Source organism: Fusarium odoratissimum (genome assembly GCF_000260195.1).
Source record: "Fusarium odoratissimum NRRL 54006 unplaced genomic scaffold supercont1.16, whole genome shotgun sequence".
NCBI lineage: Eukaryota > Fungi > Ascomycota > Sordariomycetes > Hypocreales > Nectriaceae > Fusarium > Fusarium odoratissimum.
The window spans coordinates 426,012-437,093 of record NW_022158702.1 but is presented as its reverse complement, the minus strand read 5'-3'; the positions used below and the strand labels follow the sequence as shown (position 1 = coordinate 437,093).

The window sequence follows — 11,082 nt, the reverse complement described above, 5'->3', positions numbered from 1 at the left end:
AAAGGAAGCCACTTACTAGTGCAGCATCATTGATAACTCATATGTCGTATAATCAACCAGGTGCAGTAGCAGCTTTACAACATGCTGTTCACTGTGCTTCTGGATTTTTAACTATTCTGCTTACCCCTCTTTGAGGATAACATGATGTTCTCCAACGTCGCATGCAGAAACTCAAAAGGCTGGGGAATCAAGAGACACCCTTTGTGAAGTGACAGCAAGATGACAGTTTAGTGACACATCGACTGACGGATCAGATGATGGATTTGAAAGCTTAAGAATGGTCACCGTCTGGAGAACCTTTATTTAGTGACATTCGCAAACTTGAATCCTTATGCTTATCAGATAAACAAGGCTCAGGTTCTCAGTTCACATTTTGGAGACTTGATATACATGACTCAAACAAGTATCAATCATGAGTGACGACTGGACCAACGAGCCTCTGGTTCTCGATTTTGAGCATCTTGCTCGAAGTGACGTCGGCTTAGTCGGTGGCAAGAATTCTTCTTTGGGTGAGATGATTCGAGCCCTCGGACCCAAGGGAATTCCAGTGCCACCAGGCTTCGCGACATCATCCTATGCCTACTGGCACTATGTCGACGCCAACAACATCCGGGGCAAGATCGATGAACTCGTCGATCAATGGCAGTCTGGCCATCAAACGCTTGCTGAGATAGGTCACGCCATACGCATCCTGTTCCTGCGTGGAACGTGGCCGGCTGATACTGCAGAGGCCATACTGTCTGGATATCGCGACTTGTGCGATAAAGCCGGGGTTGATGATCTAAGTGTTGCAGTGCGATCTAGTGCAACGGCTGAAGACCTTCCTGACGCGAGCTTCGCTGGACAGCAGGAGACGTACCTAAATATCCAGGGGAGCGAAGCGCTGCTCGATGCTTGTAGACGATGTTATGCTTCGCTTTTTACAGATCGAGCTATCAGCTATCGCCATATCAAGAAGTTCAATCATGGAAACGTGGCTCTCTCCATTGGGATCCAGCAGATGGTTCGCTCAGACATCGGCGGCGCAGGTGTCATGTTCTCTATCGATACAGAGAGCGGCTTCGACAAGATCGTTCTCATCAATGCTGCATGGGGCCTTGGCGAAAATGTCGTCCAGGGCACTGTCAACCCAGATGAGTACCAGATCTTCAAACCTCTCCTGTCTAATGAGAAGCTATCGCCGATTCTGAGCAAGAAGCTCGGCGACAAGGCGATCAAGATGGTGTACGGGGATAAGTGCGTACGAACACGCAATGTCCCTACATCCAGGGCCGAGCGAGCTGCCTATGTTCTCGAAGATGAAGAGATTCTCCAATTGTCACGATGGGCTTGTCTTATCGAGGAGCATTACAGCTGCCCGATGGATATGGAGTGGGCTAGAGATGGCTCTTCTGGCAAACTCTACATCGTCCAGGCCAGGCCTGAGACTGTGCAGTCTCGCCGTGACACGGCAGCCTTCAAGACCTACACGGTCGGCGAACGTGGCCACACCTTGACCACAGGGCTGTCTATTGGCGACAAGGCAGTTGCAGGGCGGATCTGCCTGCTCACCTCGGTCTCGGACATGGACAAGTTTATCGACGGCTCGATCCTGGTGACTGAGGCTACGGACCCCGACTGGGTGCCTGTCATGAAGCGAGCCGCCGCCATCGTCACCGATTACGGTGGGAGGACCTCTCACGCCGCGATTGTCAGTCGGGAACTGGGTGTTCCAGCGGTAGTTGGTACTGGAAACGCAACCTATGTTCTGCACACTGGTCAAGACGTCACTGTGTCATGTGCAGAAGGCGATTCGGGTCTTGTCTATGATGGAATCTCGGAGATCACCACCCAGATGGTACACATATCCGATCTCCCTTCTGTCCGAACAAAGATCATGCTGAATCTGGCCAACCCCTCAGCTGCGTACCGCTGGTGGAGGCTCCCAGTTGATGGTATTGGACTTGCTCGTATGGAATTCGTTGTCAGCAATTATATTCGGGTCCATCCCATGGCTCTCATTCACTATGATCGTCTTGAGGATGAAGCAGCCAAGAAAGAGATCACCAATCTTACTGCAGGCTATACTTGCAAGCCTGATTACTTTGTGGATAAGTTGGCATCTGGCCTCGCAACGCTTTGTTCTTCTGTCTACCCCAAACCAGCCATTATTAGGATGAGCGATTTCAAGACGAATGAGTACGCTCGCCTGATAGGCGGTGCTGAGTTTGAACTTAAGGAGGAGAACCCCATGATCGGATTTCGCGGGGCCTCACGTTACTACTCGCCTCGCTACAAGGAGGGCTTTGCCCTAGAATGCCGTGCTGTTAAAAAGGTTCGAGAGGAAATGGGACTCACCAATACCATTGTCATGATTCCCTTTTGTCGAACAGTCAAAGAAGCCCGAAAGGTGCTAGACATAATGGAAGAGAATGGTCTGAAGCGAGGGGAGAACGGCCTCATGGTTTATGTGATGTGCGAGATCCCTTCCAATGTCATCCTGGCCTCGAGCTTTACCCAGCACTTTGACGGCTTCTCCATTGGGTCCAATGATCTGGCTCAGCTCACCCTCGGTGTAGACCGAGATTCTGGGGAGTTGGCGAGCTTGTTCAACGAACAGGATGAGGCTGTAAAGTGGATGATTGCTAGAGCCATTACAGTGGCTCGCCAAGAGGGCTGTAAGATTGGGCTTTGTGGCGAGGCACCAAGCAACCATCCTGAATTTGCCAAGTTCTTGGTTAATGCGGGGATTGATTCGATTTCTGTCAGCCCGGATAGTTTTGTTCAGGTTATGAAACATGTAGTGGCTAGTGAGAAGGGCTTGTAATTATTGATTTAGCTATTGCTGGTGATATCGATATCGTATCTTATTCATAAGCCGATGGTTTGACGCTATTACATCAAATGCGGAGTGGAAACTACTGTCACTCTTGCCTTCAATGTGCCTTCAAAAAGAATGGTCTTCCTTACGAACCTGGAGATATCAGTACTGAGACTTTGCAGTACAAAAGAAAATTGATGTCCGCAAGCACAATAAGCTTGGCTGGAAATTGCTTATATCTGAGTCTTTCACAAAGGTGCCTTGCTTTGATCATGATACACGAACGTTGACTAGAATTACTAAACCTGTTGACTATAAACTTACAAACGCCAATAATGCTCACCACCAGTCTCGCTGGATTAATTCAACACTGGCTTTCAACAACTCCCCTGATACCTTCACCGCAGCCTTCTCACCTGGGCTCATCGCCAGGGGAACTGAACGCAAGATCCCCTTCCTCCCAATAACGGTTGGCAAGCTGAGACAGCATCCGTAGTCCTCTTGAAAGTGACTGACCGGGTACATCTCATTCTTATCGAGGATGACAGAACAACACAAGCTAGCAGCAACGGAAGCTATTCCGAACGGTGCAGATCCTTTGCCCAGTATGATGTGGTTCGATCGATGCTTGCAGATGAGTTCGATCCTACTGAGATCGATAGCGCTCAGCATTTTCACATCGTCAATGGGAACCGCGCCAATGGTTGCTGCGGACCACACGACTACTTGGTCTTCTCCATGGCGACCCACGACGAATGCATCCACAGCAGATGGGGAAACCTATGATGGTTCTGTGTTAGAAATGTGATAGTGCAGATATCACGGCGCCCACTCACCAAAGCACGAGATGCAACCATCCCTCGAAGCCTGTAAGTGTCGAGAGCTGTACCAGTGCCAATGACCTGAGATGAAGGAAGTCCCGACATCTCCTTGGCGAGAGATGTCAGTAGGTCAACTGGATTTGCCACAATGAGTAAAACCGTGTCAGCTCGGAAGGGCTTCATTGCCTCCATCACCTCACGTATCATCGAGGTGTTCCGAGACGTATAGTCAATAGTTGTCTGACCTTGGAAGAACAATGAGCCTATATCCCATTCGAAGGAGTAAACACGTACCCAGCAGGTGTTTAGATGCAGCGGTTATGACCACGAGATCGCACTGAGCAGCCTCATGGTACGTGGCTGGACGTACACGCGTACTGCTGTTAGTACTGTAAGAGACATCGCAGAGGTCCTCGATCTGGGCATTTCTGACATTGAGGTCGAGGTCGACGAGAAGCAACTCGCTCGCCACAGAATTCAACGTGAGGTTGTAAGCGACGGCACCGCCAACTTCACCGACGCCTACAATCGCCACTCGAGATGCTGAGCCCATTGCGCTTAGTCGGATTGCTGGAAATATTGTTGTCCCGCTGTGTGCATTGCAGTGTGCCGCGATTTATAAGACCCCAGGGATCATTCGAGGATTGTGGCGTAATTAGCGTTTGTGGTGTTCTGATGATGTTCTGATACTCGACATTGGTGGCTGTCATAGTAGTATCGAAGCGTCACGCCACAAGAAAAGACCTGATATGACAATGACAAGACACTTGCTCACAAGAGAGCATCACAAATCAGATCATAGCCCGTTAGTTATGTTCTGATGGAGGTTATGGATCGTATTTTAAAAGTCTTTTAATAGCGGCTATGTTCGGATGCCATGATAGCGGAGGTCTCTGATCTGACGGACCCTTCAACTCACCATATGACCCAAGCTTGTATTAGCTCTATGCGACAGCACCGGCACGTTGCTATTTTGGTAGATGATGGAATCACTTCAAATTCAAACTCCAGCTCGTGATAGAAGGCCTATATGATGAGTGTGGTCGAGTTATATTGTCGGTGTCACTGGGAAGAGGCCATAGAGGCTATGCAGCTGCATCACCAGATGGTGATACCAGAGGCTCTTCAGTCAAATATAAAACACCTTATCATAGCCAAATCAATTCCATCATCAACATTCACTCAACATCATAAAATATCAGCACTCGTTACACATAAACGCAATTCCCATCATGAAGCTTATCCCTCTTCTCACCATGGCTGCCTTCGCAGCTGCTGTCCCCACTCCCAAGGGCTGCACGCCTGGAACCTACTCGTGCACGGCCGACCTCAAGGGCTGGCAGGTCTGCAACATCGACCGTACCTGGGTGGTAAGCCTCTCCGTTTCCTAGCGGCGGCTGACAAGGAAGGAAAAGCTAACTGGGGCGTCTGGCCTTTAGCTCGCCGGTGCTTGTCCTCCGAAGACGGCTTGCCTATTTAACAAGCAGAATGGTTCGCCGTATTGCGTGCCCCCTGGCTTTCACTTCTAGACCATTTCTGGCCAGTATTGGCTCGGGATGATTGTTTCCTCGCAGCTTTGCTCCATTGATCTTTTTGGTATTTAAGCCTGGAAGTTTGCACAGTGCGGTATACGAATGCGCTGATCAACCCATCCTCATGTCAATTCCTTGTGCTGGCTAGTGAGAATCTGTAAGCAGCTCCTTGTAAATAGGCTCTTTTTTCAAATCACGCTTATACGTACTTTCCTTTATTATATACGCGCCTGGAGATATAATGTCTTATACAAACCTGACGATGTCTAGATGTTAGCCTACTCTCTAAGTCATAGCTGGCCATATTGCTACTTGATTGCAGCAGAGGCTGCGGTATATAATCATGTAGACAAACCGGGCTAATGATATTTCCTTTTATTAATTCACTAAAAGAGACTTCCAGAGAGTGTTCAATTAAGAGACAAGAACAAAGATTCTAATCCAGAAACATGAGTCCCAAATAGCCAGTCCCATCATAGTTATACAATTTCTTAACCAAAGTTCATAATACCTAGGCAAAGAAGCAATGCCTTACTAATCCGCTACGCCAACAACTCTTCACTAATGAATCCCCTTTAAATATCTTTTCCATGCTTGTGATGCGTATCAACAACAGTCTTGATCTCAATAGTGGTATTCTCTCCAGTCTCCGCGACTGCGTGAATAAGGATGTCCTCCCCATATGGCCACTCCCCCTTCATCTTCTCCGGCGTGTCATACTCTACATAGTCGAGAGGGTCAAGCAGCTTCTGTGCTGCTTTTCTCGCATCTGCACGGTGAACAAACGTCCCCTCTATCTGCATCTGCTGCACGCAGCCGGTCCGGTCTTTGTTGTAGTCGATGACGGTCTGCGTCACGTAGTGAAGCGAAGGTACTCCATGGGGTAGCAGAATGGCACCGTCCCGATCGGCTTGGAGCAGTTCGGTGTTAGGCGTTGCCTGGATAGAGACAAGGAATACCTGGCCTGCGGGAGCTTTGGCGTAGATGAGAACGCCGTCGCCGTGATCCCAGGTTCCGACATGGCGTGAATGGACGGCGTATTCGACAAAGTCATCAGGGTTGTATCTCAGCGTATGGAGGACCTTGAAGGCCGAGTCTTTGGCGGCTTCGATCGTCGCGCGTGTGCCAAGAATGTAGATAGCTCGTTGGGACCCCGATGGTTCGAGGTGAAACTCGATGACGGTCAAGATGATGTGGTAGAGAAGTTCAGAACTGTTCTGCATGATGAAGAACATTCATATAGATGATAATTCACTGGACAGATTACTAAGTAATTGCTGAATGAATAGATTTTTTATTGAATCCAAGGCGCTGCTAGTAATGGTAGGGACCTTATAGAAATATACTCAACTGATCGATCTGCATCTCGACTTCAAGGAAAGCACATCATGATAGTGACCAGATGGTGGACATTGCCTCAACTATTTCTCATTCGTTATGCCGTGGAGTCGTCACGCTGTAGAGCCACTGCAACCGTCCAGCGTCTTATGATTTGTCAACAAAACATCCTCACATGATTTGTTTTCAATGTAAAGGCCGCTTATTCTCATGATATGTATAGCTGTCATATACCAGCCACAAGAACAGATTGGTGTGCGGTCACTTGTTGAAGCGAGAGATTCAGCAAATTGAGAGTATAAGATGCCGTTGGAGGAATTTCCACGATCTGTGATAGGTTGAAGGAGGGGTGTCTATCGTGCCATGTTGCGCCGCTTTCGTGGTATGATGCTGACGCCACAAACACTAATAACTTGTCACGCCAGCCATATCATATCATATCATGACCCTTAGCCTCAGCAGGTCTAGATCGCGTCTTTACTGAATAATTCAAAGGTCAAAGGTCAAAGGTCATATCAAACACAGCATCCCTGCCATTCCCCCCGGCGCGGGAACATCTTTCTACCTCATACTGTAGCAGTCATGTCTAGCCCTATCACCACCGACGTAGGCAGCCCTGAGAACTCAGCCCCAAGCGATGGGATGCTGGCGTGGTTGTCTGCCATCCTGCTCCCAATTATGGCTTTGACAATGATGTTCTTGGTAGGGTTACCCAAGTATGTCTTGCCGCCTGTTGACTGCCAAGAGCCTCAGAGATTAATAGTTTCAAAGAGTCTATAGGTGGGCGAGGCCAAGGTCTTCGTTATCCTCTGGAGCAACATCGCCTACCACAGTGTCATCAAGCTCTTCACAGCGTCGGGACCTGCCGCACCTCGACTCCCTTGCTCCTCCAAAAACCAGCAAAGACATGAGGTCGAACATCATGAGCCATGCTCACGCCTCGTGGGCTGTACCAGCCTTCAACATGACATGGTATGTCTCTGGACACGTCACCATTCGGCGCCACTCACTAATCGCCCGCTCTGGGTCTAGTGCAATCTGTTTGGGTGAGGTCAAGGACACGGACATGCTTCGCCAATTGGATTGTGAGCATATCTTTCACTCTGATTGTATCGCAGCGTGGTACCTTGCGGAACATGATACGTGCCCTGTATGTATTCATAACTTTGTTGCCAGCGCTTGTAAACTGGAAAGGCCACAGCAGGTCCATGTATATAATGGGCGGATAGATAATGTTTAGATATCCTACTAGAACCAATCCTGTGTTCTATTGACCAGCTACAAGGCGTTTACTATCTGCCGGATGTACTGGGGAGCTCAATCATAATTTGCCGATTTCAGTCGAATTTAGTATCTTTTAGTCTCAAGATTAGCATATGGAGGCTTGCCCTCTCCATGGGCTCCAGTTTGAGCCCGGCGGATAATGCTAGCCTTGTTACCGAGCATCAAAGATATGTAGCAACCGGACAACGTTTACGCCACGGAGCAGTTGTTCCGTCAGTTGCTGCAAGTGGAGGGCACGGACCTCAGAGTGTCTCACGCAAAGCAAAAACATCTCTTAAGTGAGTGGTTAGCCACACTCACATCCAAAAACATCTTATAGCACTACCTATGTACATGTTGTCGTTGCCGACATCCAGCTTCTCTTGTGTCATTATACGATCGTAAAGCGTCTGTCCAGGTGCTGTACCTGATCAGACAGACGTCTGTTCTCCTCCTCGAGGGCGAGGATGCGCTGCCTTGCGAAATCCAACACCTCCCCTCGACTGTAACCACAGTCCGGTGCTTCCGAATCTCCTTCGCCGCCGGACTCGTCCTTCACCTTTGAAGCTTGGAGCACCGCCAATAGTCGCTCGAATTTCTGCTTCAAGCGGGTGCGATACTGCTTCTCAACATCGTTATGGCACTGCCTAGCCTGAACGATATGCGCAGGGAGTGCGGGTTTCTTGCCGACCTTTTTTGGCCTGCGTGATGCCGAGCGCATCTTTACTTGAGTGGGAGTCTTTTCCAAGCCCACGAGGCTCTCTTTATTGCTTATTGTCGAGTCGCGTCGCTCCAAAAGCCCCGTAGTAAGTGCTGGCGGTAGGACTTTTGTCTGGTTCATATCTGTCCAGGATGAATCGAGGTTCTTGTTGGAATGCTTCGACTGCGGCACCTCTCCGCCCTGTGCAGGTAGGTCATCTTTCCCAATACAGCTATTGGTGATATAAGAGGAGGCTTTTTCTGTCTTGTGCAGCTCACTTGAAGAGGGGTTTGGCATTTGGGTGAGGAGTATGTTGGGGATGGGTGACATTGGCCGAAGATAATAACCAGGTGTCTGGTACAAGGGATCGAGGAACACAGGGTCTGTAGAGGGTCATTCTCTGCATTCGATAAGGCCATGGGCATCTTACCCTGCTCGAATTGACTGAGGATATTATCGAATGTCGACTGTGAGGTGTCAGCCTGGATTGCCATGAGGGGTGGCAAGGTGTTGTGAGAGCACCAGTGTCTTGGCCACACGGAAAGGTGAGACTGTGCAATGATTGGAGATTACCTAAATGCGACAAGCGTTCATGTCTTCCTGCATCTGTCGAATACCGACCGCTACTTACCTTGGAGGAAAATGACGGTCCGTCCCATTCGAAACCGTTAAAGTCTGGAATAATCGCAGCGGTGCTCATAATAATCTGTGCATCCAATAATGGCGATGTCTAGAAGGGGAGACACAAGCTCAATGCCTCTGGCACAAAGAATTATATAAAACGGCCCGGAGCTGGTGGCGTTGGTATGTGATACGCAAATCTTGCGATATGGCATATCCATTTCTGTTATTTCCTAATATTTTCCGACCTACTTTACCCCAATGCGCTAGGCGGTCTCGACTCTCCTCGTGGCTGGGCTCTAGCCGAGGGTCGAGACCTCGCTGCAGTTGCATCCGCTTGCCCAACAAAGCTAAAGACTTACGGGGCATGGCGTTCATTACGATAATGGCAAATAGTGGTGAGATGCAGCCAAGCCACATCACCTGATATCAGTATACATAGCTGTCTGCGTTTGGGATTCATGCGTTTCATCACCATCAGGGTCTTGGTGATCTCGATCTCGGTCCTGGAGAAGCTATTGAAGAAGCTAACCAATATGACTGGCATGGTTCGATATCCATCATTTCAGGCAGCGGTTACCCAATGTTTTTACCGAGCTCGACAGTTACATCACTTATCTGTTATCAACCAACTTAGCGTCCGGTTACTGACGGCTGTTGAACTAGTCTCAGCGTCCAACACCAATTATTGGCCACGTCGCTGTATTCAAAGTTTGGCTAATTACCCTATGACGATAAAACGAGTTGTTCCATCCTTGTTGGCGTAACTAAAATGCAGCATTAATGCCCACAGTACAAACAAATTGAATCATTCTTTTCCTAACCCAGACCATAACGTGATAAGAGACTCATCACCAGCATCTACCACTAAAACAGCCACAAGACTCCAGTTTCATGGGAACATGCTAGGTGGTTTATCCCATCCGTTATTTCCGCCCAGTCCTCGTCTCGGGCTATTGGCACTGGCACTGACAGTGGTGCTCGCAGTGGTGCAGTTGGGGCTGCTGGAGGGAGATTGTTTCGAAATCAGAGTTTCGACGGAATTGACTGCTTCATTTGCGATGAATCGCTGAATGAGGGCGCATCCGCAGTCGCCGTGCCTCAGCAGCTGGAGCTTTAGTTGGTAAGCTGTTTCCCTCAGCTCGTTGCAGGAAGCAAATAGCTCTTTGTGCCGGTCCTGAAGCTTCTCCAGCTCGGCGTTCAACTTGTCTTGTTGCTCTTGCTTTCGCGCACGACAATTCGCCGCAGCTCTTCGGTTCCTCTCCAAAACCTTCATGTACCGTTTTTTCTCTTCCCTGTTGATTTCAGTCTTCGTCCTTCTTGCGTTCTTTTTGTCACGGGGCTTTCGTCTGTTTCTTTTCTTCCCCTCAGCCTTTGTAACCGGGGTCGTGCGGGTCTTGATGCTAGCGCTGACCTCAGGTGGAGTCGAGTTTGGGATCGAATCGGTGGCAGTGCTTAAGCTTCCGTGGTGGTCTTGCAGAATGCCCAAGGTTGCCTCTTCATACAGGCATTCTTGCTGTATTCGACTTTCAGATTGAAAATATTCCTCGACGCTGTGCGTGCTGGACAGAGATCCTGATAACGGTGCAGAGTACAGTCCCTCATCATTCAGCATGCTGCCCGTAATAGCATCGCTCTCGCAGTACTCGGAGGACGAAGGCGGTATCAATGTCCCAGGCATTGCGCATATGTTGTAGAGAGTGTTGGATGAAATGTCCCAATCCCATGGGTGTAGACCTTCAGGCATGTCTCCCCAAGAGAGGCCATAATCAGGCTCATCTTGAGTATTAATGCCCCAGTCAATAATTGAAGTCATTTGGAAGTGGAAGTACAGGCGAAATCTGGATATAGCTGTCCAAGGATGTATTTCACTGCAACGATATAAATAAATGCAAGGGTTTTTAAAACCAATATAGCTGTTTTTGCGAGTAATGAGAAAAGAACCTAGCAGTACCAAATTACTCAATAAACAGGACATGATGGAGATATAAGCGATGTTATTGATCA

At 48.8% G+C, this 11,082-nt stretch overlaps 6 protein-coding genes across 8 annotated transcripts; 2 read left to right on the top strand and 4 right to left on the bottom strand.

Annotated features, from left to right (window-relative positions):
- Nucleotides 1-172: 172 nt before the first annotated feature.
- FOIG_09734 (phosphoenolpyruvate synthase) lies at nucleotides 173-4,154 on the top strand. Its single transcript, XM_031210017.1, has one exon. The coding sequence runs from the start codon at nucleotides 413-415 to the stop codon at nucleotides 2,804-2,806; it is 2,394 nt and encodes a 797-aa protein (XP_031060268.1). The 5' UTR covers nucleotides 173-412; the 3' UTR covers nucleotides 2,807-4,154.
- On the bottom strand, nucleotides 3,079-4,174 carry FOIG_09733 (L-lactate dehydrogenase; the record flags this gene model as incomplete). The annotated part of the gene is made up of 3 exons (XM_031210016.1): nucleotides 3,079-3,580; nucleotides 3,637-3,866; nucleotides 3,916-4,174. 3 exons carry the CDS (start codon nucleotides 4,172-4,174, stop codon nucleotides 3,140-3,142), a joined length of 930 nt encoding a protein of 309 aa, XP_031060267.1. The 3' UTR covers nucleotides 3,079-3,139.
- A 679-nt stretch (nucleotides 4,175-4,853) lies between these two features.
- Nucleotides 4,854-5,150, top strand: FOIG_09732 (uncharacterized protein; the record flags this gene model as incomplete). Its single annotated transcript, XM_031210015.1, has 2 exons — nucleotides 4,854-4,991; nucleotides 5,061-5,150. 2 exons carry the CDS (start codon nucleotides 4,854-4,856, stop codon nucleotides 5,148-5,150), a joined length of 228 nt encoding a protein of 75 aa, XP_031060266.1.
- A 357-nt stretch (nucleotides 5,151-5,507) lies between these two features.
- On the bottom strand, nucleotides 5,508-6,747 carry FOIG_09731 (uncharacterized protein). The gene is made up of 2 exons (XM_031210014.1): nucleotides 6,667-6,747; nucleotides 5,508-6,620 (listed from the first exon to the last, which is right to left on the bottom strand). The coding sequence occupies exon 2, from the start codon at nucleotides 6,386-6,388 to the stop codon at nucleotides 5,729-5,731; it is 660 nt and encodes a 219-aa protein (XP_031060265.1). The 5' UTR covers nucleotides 6,389-6,620; nucleotides 6,667-6,747; the 3' UTR covers nucleotides 5,508-5,728.
- A 1,261-nt stretch (nucleotides 6,748-8,008) lies between these two features.
- On the bottom strand, nucleotides 8,009-9,252 carry FOIG_09730 (uncharacterized protein). 3 transcript variants are annotated; one of them, XM_031210011.1, is made up of 2 exons: nucleotides 8,885-9,252; nucleotides 8,009-8,837 (listed from the first exon to the last, which is right to left on the bottom strand). In XM_031210011.1, the coding sequence occupies exons 1-2, from the start codon at nucleotides 8,946-8,948 to the stop codon at nucleotides 8,146-8,148; spliced, it is 756 nt and encodes a 251-aa protein (XP_031060262.1). In that variant the 5' UTR covers nucleotides 8,949-9,252; the 3' UTR covers nucleotides 8,009-8,145. The 3 variants fall into 3 exon arrangements, with proteins under 3 accessions (XP_031060262.1, XP_031060263.1, XP_031060264.1); XM_031210012.1 differs by having other exon boundaries at nucleotides 8,009-8,921; nucleotides 9,028-9,252; XM_031210013.1 differs by having other exon boundaries at nucleotides 8,009-8,921; nucleotides 9,086-9,252.
- Nucleotides 9,253-9,703: 451 nt separating this feature from the next.
- On the bottom strand, nucleotides 9,704-11,031 carry FOIG_09729 (uncharacterized protein). The gene has a single exon (XM_031210010.1). The coding sequence runs from the start codon at nucleotides 10,889-10,891 to the stop codon at nucleotides 9,968-9,970; it is 924 nt and encodes a 307-aa protein (XP_031060261.1). The 5' UTR covers nucleotides 10,892-11,031; the 3' UTR covers nucleotides 9,704-9,967.
- Nucleotides 11,032-11,082: the final 51 nt, after the last annotated feature.